The following is an 18,945-nucleotide window of genomic DNA, read 5'->3' as shown; positions in this document are numbered from 1 at the left end:
AAATATTCGAAAAATGTTGCATTGTTAAAACAATTCGATCTTGAAATGTTTTACAAATCAAAAATTTGAATATGAAAATATTCTTTTTTTACTAACAATGTTTATGTAATCTCATTAAATTCAATATTCAAACTAACAATCAAATTACAATTTTCCGGTATTGTATTATGTATACGAAATGAAATTTAAGAATTATATTAGGCACCTTATTCCATAAAGAAACTAAGTCAATATTTTTTTTTTTTTTTTTTATGTGTTTAACTGTTTACAGTACTTTATTATAGTTTTATCGACGATTCGGACATTATGTAAACCTATTTCTGAATATTACAATGGGCACAACAAAGACGAGTGTGATTTACAATATGCAATATTTTTCAATTGCAATGTATACACGGCGTTTGAGGCAATTTAATACTACCTAAAATTGTATATTGAGCACTCTGAACGGTATTATGATTAGCGAAAAAAAAAATGGTTAAATAAAATTGAAAAAAAAAATATTTATAGAACTAAAAAATGTTAACAGTAAAAAAAAAACATTAATTTTAAAAATTAAAACTGAATTTTTATTAAATCGAATTTTCTTTTTCTGGAATTTTTATTTGTCACTTGACAGAATAATCAATCAAATTAATTTGAAAATTCAGTTTATAGTAAATTCGATGTAATAAAATATTCAATTAAAAGCGATTACAATCACAGGAATTTCTATCAAATGAAAATGAGAATTTAAAGAAATTTTCACACGTCTGATGAATAACAATGATAAATATATAAATTATAAAAATATTACAAAAAAAAAGATATTGTTTCCTAAATTTAAAAAAGAATTGAATCTTTATACACAGAATTCATAATAAATAATATTATTACAAATATTTGATATTTTCACATTTCGACTATTATTATCTGAATAAAAAAAAAAAAAATAATAATTTCTAATTGGTGCAGTTTATAGAGATGCTCATTTACTTTTCATTGGAAAAAAAAAATTTGTGTCTCGTTTGAAGTAATTGTTGCGTTACAGATGCATATATTACAAAGTGAATACCTATTTGGTCATATCATATATATATATAACGTATCACTAAAAGTTGCTATGGTGTTTTTCGTGTAAATTCTACACAATATTACCTACATTTTTCAAAACTATTAATAATATCGTATCTTTCACTTATATTCTATTGTCATACAAAACACGCATCATATGTGTATAAATATTTTTTATATATAATTTTAGCTATATTTTTTTCTAGTTTACTTGAATCTTATTTTAATTATTATTACTATTATTATTATTATCATTAATATAATAAATAATAATAATAATAATATTTTTACTATTCATTTTCATAAAAAATGAAAAACAAAAGTAAAACGTATAATCGTGGTTTAAGTGTGCAAATAAAAAAAAGCTTCCGTTTTATCGGAAGTAAAAGTGACATGAATACTTCTATATCTTAATAATACCTGTTTTTAATTAAATCTAGCGCTCATATATTTTCCTATATTATAATATATTCGGTATTATATAAACATGAAGCTCTTTTTTTCTGCCTTTTTTAAAAAAGAAAAGCCGATCACAATTTTTGAAATTTTGTTAAAAAAAAAATTAATAAACACTTTAATATTAAATGAATTACTAATTATTCATTTAATTGCAATTATTTTTCAACTAGATATAATTGATTTTATTTTTGTTTCTCTTTCACTCTATAAATATTAAAAAGCAAGAGATCTAAGTGCGAACATCAAAGATATGTGCGAAATTGATTTTTCATATTGTAAATATTAGACAAGTTTTAAATTGAAATTAAATACACACATATTAGAAAAAAATTAATATTTTCAAAATGTCGATAGACAGTTTTGTACTCTCACTTAGATCTTTTCGACATTATTTACAGTGATTATTATTATTATTATTATTAAATACACAAGAGATTAAAATATCTCAATATAGATGCCAAGAAAAAAATGATTCTCTAAAATTAAATGAATTGATAAATTTCTATGTTTATATTCTTTCGATATATATATATAAAAAAAAAAAATTCAAAATATTTAAACGACTGTCCAACGAATGAATTTTGTAATTCAATTTCTCAGCACAATTTTTAATTTCATTTTATTCTACTGAGCCAACTATATAAAATACTGAATAATAATACTAAATAAGTCTTAAATTTCATCTAGACATTTCAATCTTAACTATAAAACAATTCAAAAACAAAAAAAAATAATACAATTTTTAAGAATATTTGTTCACTTTCAGTCCTTTCGTTAAAATTAATATTCATTCATTGGTCTAGTCACTCTACAATTTAAAAAAACAAAATATAAATCTAAATAACTATTTGAAATTTAATTTATCTTTGTATACCACACATTACACTTGTTTTTATAACTCACTGTATGTATAATTAACGAGAAAATATTTTAAATCTTATTTAAAATTTAAACAAAAAATTCGCTTTAAAAAATGGACGGATATTAGTTTTTTTTTTTAAATAGAAGAATTCACATTAAATTCTGAAGAGTTATCACTGTAAAAACATTTCTAAAAAAAGAAAAAGAATTTTAAAATGTCTGCAGCTAAGTATATTAAAATCATTCAAAAAAAAAGTTTATGTAATTTTTTAATTAAAAATTTAATTTAAATTTTAAAATAAATAAAATCTTTCAAAATAGATCTTTTATTGGTAATTAAAATATTTTCTCGTTCAATTCGACAAAACATGGTCAAGTTCATTAAGATTAAAGAGTATTTATCTATATTATGCATTATGCTTTATCAATGTTTAATATTCGCACTTACTATTGAATTATTTTAATAATTATTATTACTATTATTTTTATAATTATTATTCTTATATTCTTATTAATATATTGAAATCCTATTAATTCTTAACTATCAATCGGTATCTTAACTGGTTCGTTAAGTTTCTTTTCCTGTATTTGAAGATATATTTTAGGTACTTTTGAGATAAAAATTTACCATTTGTGCATTAATTTAATATTTAGTACATAATTTTTGAGAAAAAATTGTGTGTTTTCTGGCAAAGTAAATTTTTTTTTTTCGTGTATAAATATATAATATGTATATGTTTATAACTATGTTTAAATATCTATCTATATTTACAATTTATCCTTGTGAAATTGATTTTATAAATTGGTGAGATATAATGCGCATATTAGATAGAATGCTCCGCAAAATTTTTGTCAAGCATTTTTTAAACACACTTTTTTCTAATTATTAAAAAAAAAAAAATTACCTATACAATTATTTCTTCAGATCCAGAATACTGGAAGCACAATAATTTTTCACTCGTTAATTGGGCGTTAGTTATATAAATATTGAAAAACATTAATAAAATAATTCTCAAAAAGCGGCAAAATTAAAATCTATTGAGTGAGAAAAATGTTTAGCATTTAAAAGAACACAAAACGGTGTAAAAAAAAAATGTGCGCTTTAAATGCAAACAAATTAAGTGGCAATTTATATACATTTACTGATTAAAAATTAAATCAAAGCTCTTTTTTTTTAAAAAAATGGCACTTTACGATTTTGTGCACAATTTCCCAAGGAAAGAAATAGAACAAATCTCAAAATAAGAAATAATGTTAAACTATACAAGTTTAAAACTTTGGCATTACAAAGAAGAAAAAGAAAAAAGAAAAAAAAAAGGAAAGAATCAGAAAGTCAAATCAACTTCCCAATTGACTTAAACATTCTATTTACAAATTCTATTTTAAAAATTACCTAAAATTGTAAACCTAACTGGCTAAATCATGATTTGCTTAGCATTCAATAATTTAACCAGATGCAAAGCGATTATACGACTTTGCTATTATTTCCTATATACCTAAGAATATTTATCAGATTTTTTTTTTTTGACTCGTGTCAAAATTTAAACACTTCAAGAATAACAGTAACGATTTCGAAGTTTTTTTTTTTTTTAAACAAAAATAAAAAAAAAACTAGCCTTCATTTCACTAATAAATCTTTTCCTTTTAATAATTAATATAATTTATGCCAATCAAATTCGAAAAAATTAAAAAAATGTTTGTGACCCTCAATATAGAATATGACAAACATTAAAATTGCAGATCATTGCACAAAATTAAAAATTGTAATAGTACAATTTACTTGATTCATGGCAGTATATATATATGAATATTATTTCAAACGATATTCCCCCGAATTCGAAGTATATCACATACGTAGCAATTATCGTTTACTTTCTGAGAAACTCTTTTTTTTCATTTCTATTCGAGAAAAAAAAATTGGTTTTAGTGTTTTTTTTGCTTTAAATCATTGATGCGTAAACATTTGCGCGAATTTAAATTTTATATACAAGTCTCGAGAACGAGACTGCTACGTGTTGTGTCTCAGAAAGCTTCGACAAAACTTGCAGGAAAAAGTCCAGTACGACCTGTGCGTTGTTGTGTTCCTTTATACCAACCATCGTCACGTTTTTTATGAACGTAAATAATGTCTCCCACTTTTAGTTCCAATTCAAATTCACTGTTCGGAGGATATGGTACAATACATCGAAATCTGTAAACACGTTCCCTGAAAAATAAACAAATTTTTAAAAAATCAATTTTTTACTGCTTTTTTTGTAAATAAAAAAAAAAATAATAATTTTACCGTTCTCTTGATGCAGATTGTTGTTTAACCTGTTTGCCCATTCCAGCATCCAAAGAATTACTTTTGCGATGATGATTACTAAGTGAACTACTCACAGCAACACCACCAGCTTCATTAGATCTATTTAAAGAAAATGATCATAAAATTATTTTTAACATACATTTGCCTACAAAATGAAATGTTAATTAATTCAATTATTAATTATAATTCTATAGAATTAACTTTTCACCTATTCAAGTAAAAAAAAAGACTACAATGTGAAAAATTTAATTACATTTTACTGAATTTTTGTTTAAATATTTTTAACAAATAACTTATTTACAATCTTGTAAACTATTTAGCAAATATTATTTTTTCTAAATAAATTTTTAATTAATAGATCAATTTTTTTTTGTATTAATGTTTAAAACATTTTTCAATATTTTTTTTGTATAGCTATTAGATTTTATTTTAATTTGATTTATTTTTTATTTACATTTAAAAATTTAATATTTCTATAAATTGTTAATTTAAATATCGATAATTATTAAAAATTACAAAATTTATAAAATTAATAAATTGAAATCTTACCTGTTGCCTTCTAGAAATATTGTCATAATAAGCGACTAATACAAAGTGTAAGTTATTGACAATTTTTTTTTTTTTTTACAATTATCAATCGTTAATCTTAATTAATAGTTATTAATAGATTACTAAATATTAATAATGTTAGTTCTTTCAATTTAATCTAAATTTTCAATCCGAAAAATTTGATATAATTTTTGTGAAAAAAAAATATATATATATAAATACACAAGAAAACAAATGTTTTTACACTTTGCAAATCAATAAAAAAATTGTTTCTAATAATTATAGGAGAATTTGATGTTTTCATTTTGACTAAAATTAAATCTAACGTTGAAAAAAAAATGAAATTTATATTCAATAATTAAAATTAATCCATAACATCATATTAGTAAAACATCTATCAGCAATAAAGTGAAATGAAATTAGTGTGATGCAATTGGTGCAATAAAAAAAGCAGAACAACAATATATGTGTGGATAAAAGCAAAAAAACAATCAATGTGTAAATGTGTATAGAAAAAAAAAATTTTTGTAAGGAGATACAAACCTCTGAAGGGATGTCACAGGCAAAGATGGTCGTTCTTTATGTTTTATTCTCTGAGATGTTGATGTATGTCCAGTTCCTGGACACATACGATGATGGCTGTTTGTTGAATTTATATCCTGCGTGGGTCCCACCTGTAGCAATTGGCTTGGGCAAGAACCCGAGCTAATTTTTCCCACCCAAAATGCCCTCGTAATATTAAGGCCAAAAATTTTCAAAAAATATTTTGTATTTATAATGATGAACCAGTGCAAGTTATTTTAAATTTAAATTACATTTTATTTTACTTATTTGTTGTTTAAATATTTATTGTTTGAAAATTGAAATTTTAACAATAAAAATTCCCAGTAAAAAAAAAAAAAATTGAATGTGATTAAAAAAGCAAACACTATGTAAACAAGCACATTCAGTGTCAATATTGAGATGAAAGCATGTATTTTTGTGATACATTACAAATTACATGCACATAACTTGATGTAAACGTTCAGAAAAAAAAATTCTTTCTTCACAATGCCAATATAAAAAAAATGTTATGCAACAACAAATGTGTCAGTAAAAAAGCTGTGATATGTAAACATGTTTTTCTTTAAATGTGAAAGAAAAATTAAAATTTTCTTACCGAACGTGAACTGTACTGATTGAAGATTGACTGGTATTACCATCATCGAATACGGGATTATCCATTGAGTATGTTGCGGGTGGAGGTGACTTAGATTTCTTTATATTTGTTAATCGACGCATTAGTGAGACGCCTTTTTCTTTTTTCTCCTTCTGTAAAAATAAAATTGAATTGTAAAAAAAACAAAAAAAATTCTTTTAAAAAGATAAATAACATACCTTTTCGGAAGATTTTACTGGTGTTGCATTAGCAGTTGCAACAGCTGCTGTACCATGTGCTGTATTATTTGGACTTCTATTTAAATCATTATTAATTGTTGTATTTGGAAGTGAAGCGGAAGCACCAGCTATTATTGGAGGTGGTAATTTACCCGGAGACGCTAAAAAGAAGAGAAGAAATTTTTATTTCATTCGTGTAAAATAAAAAATATGAAATAATTAGAAAATATTCTCACCAACATTAGCAGGCATTACAGCACTGTGACTTCTTCCAATTGGAGTAATTGTTGTTTGTTCACCTTGTCTTGGTGGACTTTGTCCTTGTGTTTGTCGTTGTCCATGCCATGAAGATGAGACAGTTGGCATTGGACTCAAAGCTCTCGGCGGTAATTCAGGTGGAGGCAGTGATCGTATATTGTAAGATGGTTGTGGAGCGGGACTTTTGCTTTTTGTATAAGTTACAGTTGGTCTTGCTGCTTCACTATTTGATTGTGAAGTCATTGTTACCGAGCTTTGTTGTGGAACTGCACTCGGTGAACTTCGACAAACAGTTCTCTGGCATCTGAATTATTTTATAATTTTAATTTTTTTTTTATAATTTTATAATTTATAAATACAATCAAAATTAAATTAAAAAAGCAAAAATGTTTATTAATTTTTTTAAATTTGGTAAAAACTCACTTGGCGGGAGCTACGTAATTTCCTGGAAAAACGCCACATTTTTGTGTTCGATTTGAAGTGCCTTTGAACCAACCATCCTGACATCTTTCAGTTACCATGTAAACGGCACCTTTTCTCAATTCGAGCTCATCTCCTTTTTGCGGTTTATATGGATATAATGCAATATAAGCAGCTGGTAAATTCGCTGTGTTTATTGAATTTGCAGGAAGATTTGATGACGGTTGTGAGAGAATTAAATCACTGCTTCCTCGACGTTTGTGTCTTAGATTTAAATCTCCTCCACCCTAAAAAAAAGAGAATTTCGTTACATTTTTATTCTAAATAAATCAAAATCTCTAGGTTTTAAAAATAAATTTACTTGAGATGGAGAAAATGTAAGATCGCCAGTTGCGCCATTATTGCTGCCACTTGATGAATCAATTGGTGGACTAAGTATTTCTGCACTGTGTCTATGATGAGGATGAGGATGATGGCCTGTATTCATTGCAGTGAAGCTGTGCCGTTTAACATTTTGTCTACTGCCAACAGCTGGAGGCGATATCGCGGGACTACTTGGACTACTAGGTGCAGTGCTAGAACTACTCGATGTACTTGAGCTATTTGGAGTATTTGGCGTGGTTGTTGTTGAACTACCAGATGAAACCGTTGAACTTGAATCTGATACTGGCAGTGCCGCAGCCTGAAAGCGTCATTTCAGCCACAATTGCAATGATATTCACAAAATAAAAAAAAAATGAAAACTAAAAAGAAAATCGTGAAAAAATTACCGGAGTAATTTGAGGTCTTGGTTGACTTGTCGTTTGCACATTTCGTGAATGATCAGTTGGAATTAATGGAGTTGTTTCTTCATTTGTTGGTGTTGGCGGTGCCACTCTTGATGGTCCTGGTTGAACGCTGAAATAATTAATAATAATTTAATTAAATATAAAAATAAATAACTAAATAGAATAAAATTCACTAAAATATAAAATAGAAAAAAAATATTAAAATAAGATCGATAACAAATTTTCTACTACTAATTTTGCATAACTTACTTTGTTGATAATTTCATTAAAGCCCTAGCAACGCTATTTAGTTCGACGAATGCCAAAGGAAATATGCCGATGCGATCTAAAAGTTTTCCTTCTGCCCAATTTTCATCAACTCTTCGAATAACACTTATAACCTCCCCCTAGAAAATGATCACGAAAAAAAAATTTAATTTTCATTATATTTTCTGTATTTAGAAATTTAGTTTAGAAAGCTTATAATTTAATTACTTTATTAAATGTGAGACATCCATCTTCATCATCATTGGACATTCGAAAATCATACAATGCCTTACATTGTGGAACATGTGGTGGTAAGGGTGTCATTACCTGGAAAGTTTACAAAAAATATTACCTTCCTCCTTCTTCATAGAATTTAAAAACTATTTATTTCCTTTTTTTTTTTAGTTTTTTATAAAAGAAAAGAAAGTACCTGAATGTAAGAAAGCGGAAAAACTCCATGATTAGTTCCACATTCACCAAAATACCAGTTATTATCAATCTTCTTTCGTAAAACAACAATATCTCCTTTTTTGAAACTCAAGTCACTAAAATAAAAAAAAAAAAAATACGTATATTAATTACTCTTAACTGTATTATTATAAAAAAAAAAATGCATTGTCTCAAGACAATAATAAAGTGTTACATAAATAATTGACAAATTGTACTGACATTCAAATTACACGGTAAATTAGCTTTGAACTTGCTTATTATTCATAAAACTTTTTTTTTTTTGTTTAATAACTTGTAATCAGTGAACTCTACAGAAAGATCATTTCCAGGATTTATATCAATATGACAAGTCATTCAACCTCAGATATATAGTAATTAAAATTAAATTTTCCAAAAAAAGATACAAAAATAATAATATATTGTTGTGTATTTTTAATCACATGTTTTTATATTCCAAGAGAAATATTTTTTCAAGAAACAGTTACAGAAATTTAAATATTTATATTGTAAATTATGTAATTATATAATTATATTAATTTTAAAAGAACATACCCAGGAACTTTTGATACATAATCATAAATGGCACGCCCGTATGGTTGATTATGAAGATGAACTTGTTTTGCAGCAACATTAGTATGTCGTGAAGGATCAACAGCAAGAACAACTGGTTGATTGGTATTAATTGTTAATGCAGGGGCGACTTGATGACCGCCAAAAAGACGTTGGGGACCATTATTACTTTTTGATGGTGTTTTAATTCCTTTTGGAGTTGCATTTCGCATACCCTCCAAAATTCTCATTAATAAAACATTTGGTGGTAAATCATCAATTTTAGCATCAACAAGAACACGACATTCTGGACATCGTAATTCACGATGTGTACTGACTATTTCTTCTAAACATTTTTTACAAAATGTATGCTGACATGGTAACACTTTACTTGAAGTATCTAAACGTTCTAAACAAACTGAACACTCCAAAAGGTCATTCAGCATACATTCATCCATTGTGCCTTGACTTTTTTTTTTTTTTGTTTTTATCGATATTCCCTCGTCAGCTGCAAACCTTGCCTCTCTTTCTCTCTCTCTCACTCCCTCTTACTTTCTTTGTAGTTTATTTATCTGTTTTTTCCTTTCCTTTCTCTCTCGTTTAACTTGATATTCACAAACAGCTGAGTAGTTATTTGAAAATGAGTATAATTCCTTTTTATTAGAATTTATGATTAAACTAATTAAATTCACGAGTATTATTGGATGCAAAGGGAAAACGCCTTGATTCAACGTGTCGTAGACAACGCGATGATTGTCGATCAGTGCCATTTCCTAAGTATTTTTTAAAAAGTTCTTTTGTTCAACTAAAATTTTACAATGGCAGAATTGATGAAATGTTCTTTTCATTATTAATCTCATATGAATTGAACACATTATTGCACTTATAAATTTAACACACAATTTTAAGAATAGAAAACACGAAATATAATTTTGGAATCAATCACTCTCCGCCATTTCCGGTTTTTTAAAAGTATAGTCGTCAAGCATTGAACAGTTAAATAGCAGAAGGGTAATAACATAAATATAATGGTGTCTTCACATGTCTAAAGAAAATGTGGTTAGAAACTTTCTATTTAACTTTTTTAGTTGTCTTGTTTTATTTTTAATGATCCCGATTAAATTTAGATTTTAAAATAATATTATTTACACATTAATTATATAAAATTAATAAATATGACAATAATTAGATATGAAATATCGCGCCACTTTTAACCAATCGGCTAACTGGATTGTTATTGATCATGCGCGTGTAGTGAGTTTATTTTTAAATGACCATAAATATCTATATAAATATTATATCTATGGTGTATTATTGTTATGATTGTTATTTATTTAGAAATTTAAAAAAATTAGTCTATTTCAAGGACAGTAGATAAAGAGATTATTTTGATATTAAAGAATTGAAAGACTGGAAAATAAAGCCAAAAAGGGCCATAAGTTTTATTTATAGCAATTGTAATTAAAAGGAATGTAATCGTTATCTAACCTATAAAAACAAAAGCATTATTGATTGTTTCTTACTAATTTACGATCAAGAAAATCGATAGTGTTAATTTAATTATAAATTTGTGTTTAAACAATTTGCAAAGGGAAATAATTTTTGTTTATATTTTTAAGAGATAATAATTTATTGTGTTTATGTATATAAAATTGAAAATGGAATTTCCAAAATCCCTAGAGATTTTTAGCTTTTGAGAAAATGTCATGCGCTAAAAAGAGAAGGGGAGATATACGTATATGCTTGTGAGCACAAGCAGCCGTGGCACTACAGTTCGTGTCGACGAGTGTAGATAGTGAAGGCAAGTTTTTGCGAAAGTGAGGGTGGTATATCCCTAACGAACTTAAAACACGCCAGTCCATGTGCTCCTTTGATTAAGATGCTCATCAAAGAATTGTAAGTAATTCAAATAGAATAATAATAATCTTAATTTTTTTCTAAACAAATCAATAAACGATCGTTAGTCGAAATTTTAAGGCTAAATCAAAAGAGTATAGTGTGTATAACTAATCTTTAACGGTGGGTGGTGTTAGCAGTTTGAGGGGAGGGGGTGGCCTCAACCCTCGTACATCACACAAAAAAGGGGGGATTTCAGCATTAAAAGAAATGCAATTTTACTTTTATCCTCCAAAAAAAAAAAAAAAAAAAGGTTACAATTTTCTTTATTAGTTACTTCCAATCAATGCGTATAACGTGTCTCCTTGAATACATTTGTCATAAATTTTATTGAAAATACAATTCTTTTTTTTTCTTCAATTTTATTATAAAAATGTGATTCAAGGTCACACAATTACTTTTATAAAATTGATAAATATTTGGTTTTTTTTTCATCTCATAATGATGATTCTATGTTTCAGCCGTGTTACCCTGCCCCTTACCGTTGAAGAGGTGAGTTGTCCAAATAGCATTATAATTATTTTTTTAATACTTCTTGAATCGACTTATCATGCAAAAAAATGTCTTCGCACAATTTATATTTGATATCACGATATACTTATGAGATGCAATTCACCTAACCATTAAGTTCTCTATACTTATTGATAACAGTTAATTATTTGTCATTTTGTTGGTTTTATAATTTCCTTGAAAAAAAAAAAGGTTGATGTTACTTCATGGACAAAAATAATCTACTTTTTTTTTTTCTTACACGATGAAAATCTTAACGAAATCTTTTTCTTCTTTTTGAAAATTAGCATAGCCTACTGTATGACTCATGTTTGATATCAAATAAGTCAAGGAACACGTGACACAAATATAAATTATAAAGACATTTTCAATTGATAATGGTTGAATGCAGCTCCTTTCAAAAAATTTTAATTCTATTTATGGAGTGTATCAAATAATTGATGTTCTAGGATGAAAGGACTTGCATTCGATGCCAATTAAAATCAATAGGTTCAATGTGAATTTAAATTTTGCTTAAACAAAAAAAAAAAAGAAAGAGAATTTAAAAATAGAAACAAAAATGAAAATTTGAATTTAATTACATATTTGAAATTTGATGTAATTAGAAAAATCGATTTTCATATTTTTATCCTTATCTGTTTCAGTATCAAGTTGCTCAGTTATATTCTGTAGCAGAAGCTAGTAAAAATAATACAGGAGGAGGAGAAGGAATTGAAGTCCTTAAAAATGAACCATTTAAGGATTATCCATTATTAGGGGGAAAATATTCATCAGGTCAATATACTTACAAGATTTATCATTTAGCGAGCAAAGTGCCTGGCTTTATTCGACTTATACTTCCAAAAAGTTCCTTAGAAATTCATGAGGAAGCATGGAATGCTTATCCATATTGTAAAACTGTTATTACAGTAAGTAACTCCATTTTTTTTTATCAAATTTAATTATTTAAGATTTATGATAATGATATTTTCAGAATCCTGGTTATATGAAAGATAATTTTGTCATTATGATAGAATCATTCCATATTCCTGATACTGGAAACCAACAGAATGTAAGTTATCAATATAAAGAACATTAATTAAGGACAATGAAGAAAATTATGTTTAATTACGTTTAATCTCGTAAAAGTCGTATCAATCTTATATTGCGAAATATAGTTTCTGATTTTAAAATATATATATATATTTAGCTATGAAAGTGACTTGAATTTACAAATTTCAATTGAACTAGATTTATTATAAAAAAAAAATGTTAAAGGCATTGAAATTATTCAACCTTGAAAGATTTGAATCTGAACACAAAAGCTACAATACCTTCAGTATTCAATGCTTTCCAATATATCATTTTCCAAAAGAAAAAGTTTAATATTATAAAATTCATTAGAATTGATTTTTAATCTAAAAAAAAGTAATTAATTTTTTTTTTCTTTCTTTTCAACAGGTACACGAACTACCTCCTGATAAATTGAAACTTAGAGAAATAGTGCATATAGATATAGCGAATGATAGTATTGCTAGTGCAGATTATAAGGAAGATGAAGATCCGACGAAATTTAAATCAATAAAAACAGGACGAGGTCCACTTAATACTAAGGAATGGAAAAATAATGTGACACCAGTTATGACGTGTTATAAACTTGTCACATGTGAATTTAAATGGTTTGGCTTTCAGACACGTGTTGAAAATTTTATTCAAAAATCAGAAAGGCGTTTATTTACCAATTTCCATAGGCAGGTATTTTGTTGGATAGATCGCTGGTACGGTCTTACAATGGAGGATATTAGATCAATTGAAGATAAAACTAAAGAGGAATTAGACAGGGTAAATATTGCAATCATTGTTTATACATTCAAATGATAACAAATTTTAGTTTAAAAAAAAAATTTGAATCTGATAAAAAAAATATTAGTAACTTCTTTAAAAAAAAGAAAATGAAAATGGTGACACGTCCTAGAAAAATTGCATTAAAAATAAAATTTTTAAATAGTTTTCGTTGAAAAGTATCTATCATACATGACCATCGGTAATAAAATATACAAAGCTTTCTCTAGTGAAGTGACAACAATAAAGAATTTTTATATTCTTTTTATTATTTTTCCAATAATAACTTAGAAAAATTCTAATAAAACAATAATTATGGTTTTTTATTTTGCAGCAACGACATCAAGGAGAAGTTCGAGGTATGCGTGCCGACGATTGAGGCTTTTGATAGGTCCTGCTTAATAAGTTTAAACTAATTTCGTTCTAAAAAGAAAAACACAAATAAAAAAGATACACTTCGTACATAAAAAAAAAAAAAAATTCAATTGCCATTTCTAATCCAGTCTGATTGGAAATTTTTTCAGATTATATCTGTCTAGATTCAGTATCTGCTGTATTACTTACAATTTTTAATTTATTTACCTTGTCAAACGTTTTAGATAAATGTACGTACAGTCAAATAGTAACGTTAACTACATTATTAACTTAAAAAAAAAAAAAAATGAGGCGTCGAATAGCTTTAGCTCTAATGACGATAAAGCTAAAAAAAAAGTCTCGACAGAAAATTCAGTATAGATATTTGATTATTAATAATTTATTGATAGTCTAGTAGTTGAATGATAATAATAATAATAATATATCTATTAACGTTTGTTAACATGAAACATGCTCGCTGCAAGACGCATAAGTGATTAAAATGAATGAATGTTTTCAAATGGCAAATTCAGAAAAAGAAAAAGAAGAATTTAAAAAAAAAATAGTTGTGATTTAAAAGAAAAGCTACTGTTTCAATTCTGAAAGTGTTAAGGTAAAATAATAATAATAATTGTAGGTTATAAAATTAATGAAAAACCAAGCAGTCAATGATGCACTTATTTTTATCTCAACGTTTTAGGAGAAATAAGAAGGAAAAAAAATTAATATTATCTGCTTGAAGATAAAAATACACACCGTTTGTGCAATTGTGTTTCAAACGTTAGGGATTTAATTATTAATCAATTGTAAGAAACAGTGCCCTTGTGATTATTGTGTTACTAGGAGACTTATAACAGTTTTTAAGTGCAGCCTCATTTTATTATTTTTTATTTATTTCGCCAAAAAATATACATCTTGTCCAATAATAAAGATATAGATTTTCAATGGTCTTATCAAGTTACCTAAATAGTGTTTTCAAATGACAAAATAAAAAATGTCAGATATTTTCAATTTAGACTTTTAAATAAAAAAAATAAATAAATCTTCAGTAATTTAATAACAATTTTAATGCTACTTACAGAAAAGTTAACTCAATGTAAAAAAATTGGTATTTAATATTAAAAAAAAAAAGTGCGTATAGAATCGAAGTTAGGCTATTTGAATTTTTGATGATGAGTGAATGACATGGATACACTATTGTATATAATTGAATCATACAATGAAATCCAAATTCTTTTTTTCAATTTATGTGGCAATTAATAATAATAATTGAAAATTTTCATTGATTTATTCAAAAAAACAAATATTTACTCTTTGCACAAAGTGAAGACGCCTGTGTCTTTTGCAGATAAAAAAACAAAATTGTTAAAATATATATATCTTCTTCATATATAGTTGTAACGATTTAAATTTTCTTAATCTGTAAATTTTAGATAAAAATTTGAAAAAAGCATTAACTAGCCAATTTCTAACGAATGAATTTCATTGTATGTGATTACAACTATGACTATGTTCTAAAAAAGAAAAGAAAATTACGATAGTTAGCGATTAGTTGTTCCTCATATTGAACAGGATAGCAAAAAAAAAATATTGTCGCTATCCTGTAGCGCTGCCAAAGGGCTGATAGTGAATTTCCCACATCATTCACGTATATATATGTAAATATATATATGTGTAAAAAAAGAAGTGTATATGTATATATATGATAATAGATATATACATATATTAATAATTTCAAGGTGAAGAAGCTAATAAAACTCTAAGATAATAAATAACATATAAAATTTATTTCATTTTAACATTTATATAAAAAGTAGACCATAAATATTGTACGTTTTTTTTTTAGAAACATTTTGAGTAGATAAATATTAAATTCGCATTTTTTCAAAAAAAGCAATTTTAAACACCAATTCATAGTTTTTGGGATAATTCTAATCGTGTAATTTTATTTATTTAATTCGTTTTGAGTATAAAATTTAAGAACTTTAATATGCTTTTTGTTTTATTATAATTTGTAGATTAAATTTTGTTCTTTTCTTTAATCAAAAAATTATTGAAATTAATTTTTTAATTTAAATTGTATTCCTTTATTAGGTTTCCGGCAATCACAAGTTTCTGTATTTCAGAAGTTCCCTCATAAATTTCTGTAATTCTGGCATCACGATAATAACGTTCAGCGGGCATATCACTTACGTAACCCATTCCACCAAGAACTTGAATGCATTGATGTGAACAAAATGTTGCAGCTTCCGAGGCAGCGAGTTTAGCCATTGCTGCTTCCTGTTTTTTTTTTTAAGATTTCAAAAAAAAAATTCAAAATGGTAAATTAATTTTCTAAATTCTATTCACTTTATTATATATTTTTACGAACCTTAGTATATGATTGTTTATTGTCTTTCAGATGAGCCGCTCTCCATGTAAGAAGTCTTGCACTTTCAATTTTTAGAGCCATATCCGCCAATTTTTGCTGAATTATTTGAAGTTTCATAATTGGCTTTCCAAAAGCCATTCGCTTTGATGCGTATTCCATTGCACAATCCAAAGACGCTTGAGCAATTCCCAATGCTTGGCCTGCAATTCCAATTCTTCCGGAGTCTTAAAAAAAAAAACGAATTTTCTATAATTTATTTTCTTTTTGAATAAAGAATTTAAAAAGGTAACAAAATTTATAACTAATAATATTAAAAATAAATTAATTAAGAATTCTTTTTACCCAATGTCATCATTGCTATTTTAAATCCCATTCCGGGTTCACCGAGCATATTCCCAACAGGTACGGGACAATCTTCAAAAATTAATGAAGACGTACTGCTTCCACGTATTCCTAATTTATCTTCTTTTTTGCCAAGTGACAAACCATTTGTAGGCTTATCAACAATAAATGCACTGATACCTTTATGCTTCATTGATTTGTCAGTTGTTGCAAAAAGAATAATACCCTCTGCCTCATAGGCATTTGTAATCCATGCTTTTGTTCCATTAATAATATAATTATTTCCATCTAATTTTGCAATAGTTGACGCAGCACCAGCATCTGAACCATTTCCCGGTTCAGTTAATGCAAAACAACCAATTTTTTTATCTCTCAAAAATGAGGTAACATATTTTTCCTTTTGCTCTTTGTTACCAAATTTTTCAATTGGTCCAAAATAAAGTGTATTTATTACACTCATTATAACTGCTGTACTTGCACAGCCTCTCGCTATTTCTTCCATTACAATTGCATAGGCCAAATAATCTAATCCACTTCCACCTAATGATTCAGGTGTACTTACACCTATAAATCCAAGATCTATCATTTTTTTTATTTGTTCCGCTGGAAATTTGTGTTCCTTGTCGATTTTTCCTGCTATTGGTTTTAATTCCTCTTCCGCAAAACTCCTGTGAATGGGATTTTTTTTAAATAATTGAAATTTCTAAATAACAAAAAAATTTTTTTGTTTTATTAAAATCGAAAAATATTGAAATATTAAAAATTTTCTTTTTCTGACAATATAGATTAACATTTTACAGAAAAGTTCTTTTTTAGAGTAAGGTCATCCCTAGATATTTAATTTAAAACTTTTTTTATAAAGTTGTCAATGACAAATATATGTACATATTCAACCTTTGGATCTTTATATCACACTAATTTAAATTTCCACTAAGGAAACAAGAACAATTTGTAAAAACTGAAAACTTCAAATTTTGAGATATATTTATTAAAATAAAAATATATTAATATTCCAATATTTTTTTTTCATATTTCTTTTTTCAGTAAAATAAAAAATATATATAATTAAAATATAAATTAAAAAAATATATGTTTATTAAAATAAAAAAAATAATTAAATACCTGCATGTTTTATAAAGAATTTGATGTGTTTCAGGAAGAGAAGCAATTGATGCAATACCACGTTGCAATTTAAGAGCTCCCTTGAATGCTCCTAAAAACAAAAATTTTAACAAAAAAAATTAATTACATTTTGATAATAATAATAATTAGCGTCTCTACGTCAAGTGATCGCAATTTTTATTATTATGGTAAATTTTTTATTAAATTGATAATTTTGATTCCTTTATTTAAATAAAAAATCTCAAGTATTTTTGAAAAATTCAAAATATTGCAAATTTTTTGTAATTTTATTTTTGGCAAATTTTAATCAATCGAGATGAATTTTTTTTTAAATTACTCGTATTTAGATGCTCTTTCATGAAAAAAAAAATATTGGAAAAGGAAAATTGTAAAATTTTAATTGTTATTAAAAAAACAATTTTAATTGTTTAAATAAATCGAAATTATCTTCGATTTTTTTTGATTCATGAACATTTTTTGAAAAATTTAAGACCTTGAAAAAGATCAAAGTTTTCGAAAAAAAAAAATTTATTTAGTTATGTTAGTGTGAATTGCCACATGTCAACGCGACATGCGCAACGTTAACGCTTATGGAATACAAGGTCTTAAATACGAGTAATTAAACAAAAAAAAATTTATCCCGATTGGTTAAAAAATTACAGAAGTTATAATAAATAAAAAAAAAATTTAATTTGCAATACTTAAAAAATATTTTTAATTTTTCAAAAATACTTAGAATTTTTTAATTTAATTTTGAAAAGGAACCCAAATTTTATAATTTCATAAAAATTTATCAAAATACCAAAAATCGGTACGATCATTTGATGTGAAGTCGCTCTAATAACAATAATAGAAGATTATATATAGAAAGAAAAATATATATACCAAATACTTTTAAACTCTGCATAGTAATTTATTAATTGTTATAAAAAATATACTCAAACAAAAAAAAAAGTGAAAATAAGACCTACTTAACTTTGACCGATTTGTTAATTAATAAGAACTGATTTTATTTAAACAACTATACTATCCAACCCAAGCCAAAACAGTTGCACATTGACCGTACAGTAGTAGAAGGGATTAATGTGGGGAAAAAATTTTTTTTCCCCAAGATTAACTTAATAAATAATTATAAATTTTGTAAATATTTATTAATAGATTTTTTTTTAATAAATTATTTTTAAAAAAATGAATTTTTTCAAAAAAAATTTTTT

At 25.8% G+C, this 18,945-nt stretch overlaps 3 protein-coding genes across 4 annotated transcripts; 1 reads left to right on the top strand and 2 right to left on the bottom strand.

Annotated features, from left to right (window-relative positions):
- Nucleotides 1-1,607: 1,607 nt before the first annotated feature.
- LOC127284758 (E3 ubiquitin-protein ligase SH3RF3) lies at nt 1,608-10,309 on the bottom strand. 2 transcript variants are annotated; one of them, XM_051310408.1, is made up of 13 exons: nt 9,319-10,308; nt 8,747-8,861; nt 8,545-8,643; nt 8,320-8,456; nt 8,053-8,179; nt 7,644-7,964; nt 7,286-7,569; nt 6,841-7,166; nt 6,605-6,765; nt 6,387-6,538; nt 5,771-5,932; nt 4,658-4,777; nt 1,608-4,579 (listed from the first exon to the last, which is right to left on the bottom strand). In XM_051310408.1, the coding sequence occupies exons 1-13, from the start codon at nt 9,771-9,773 to the stop codon at nt 4,396-4,398; spliced, it is 2,643 nt and encodes an 880-aa protein (XP_051166365.1). In that variant the 5' UTR covers nt 9,774-10,308; the 3' UTR covers nt 1,608-4,395. The 2 variants fall into 2 exon arrangements, with proteins under 2 accessions (XP_051166365.1, XP_051166366.1); XM_051310409.1 differs by lacking the exon at nt 5,771-5,932 and having other exon boundaries at nt 9,319-10,309.
- A 339-nt stretch (nt 10,310-10,648) lies between these two features.
- Nucleotides 10,649-14,907, top strand: LOC127284775 (phosphatidylinositol transfer protein alpha isoform). Its single transcript, XM_051310437.1, has 6 exons — nt 10,649-11,211; nt 11,673-11,703; nt 12,366-12,629; nt 12,695-12,772; nt 13,162-13,542; nt 13,877-14,907. Exons 1-6 carry the CDS (start codon nt 11,195-11,197, stop codon nt 13,919-13,921), a joined length of 816 nt encoding a protein of 271 aa, XP_051166394.1. The 5' UTR covers nt 10,649-11,194; the 3' UTR covers nt 13,922-14,907.
- Nucleotides 14,908-15,661: 754 nt separating this feature from the next.
- On the bottom strand, nt 15,662-18,803 carry LOC127284767 (short-chain specific acyl-CoA dehydrogenase, mitochondrial). Its single transcript, XM_051310423.1, has 5 exons — nt 18,617-18,803; nt 17,732-17,822; nt 16,610-17,277; nt 16,268-16,491; nt 15,662-16,176 (listed from the first exon to the last, which is right to left on the bottom strand). The coding sequence occupies exons 1-5, from the start codon at nt 18,636-18,638 to the stop codon at nt 15,964-15,966; spliced, it is 1,218 nt and encodes a 405-aa protein (XP_051166380.1). The 5' UTR covers nt 18,639-18,803; the 3' UTR covers nt 15,662-15,963.
- Nucleotides 18,804-18,945: the final 142 nt, after the last annotated feature.

Source organism: Leptopilina boulardi, unplaced genomic scaffold (assembly GCF_019393585.1).
Source record: "Leptopilina boulardi isolate dan_hultmark-lab unplaced genomic scaffold, ZJU_Lbou_2.1 LbouV2_325, whole genome shotgun sequence".
Taxonomy (NCBI): Eukaryota; Metazoa; Arthropoda; class Insecta; order Hymenoptera; family Figitidae; genus Leptopilina; species Leptopilina boulardi.
The sequence above is the reverse complement of the archived record's forward strand: the minus strand, read 5'-3'. Positions and strand labels throughout refer to the sequence as shown.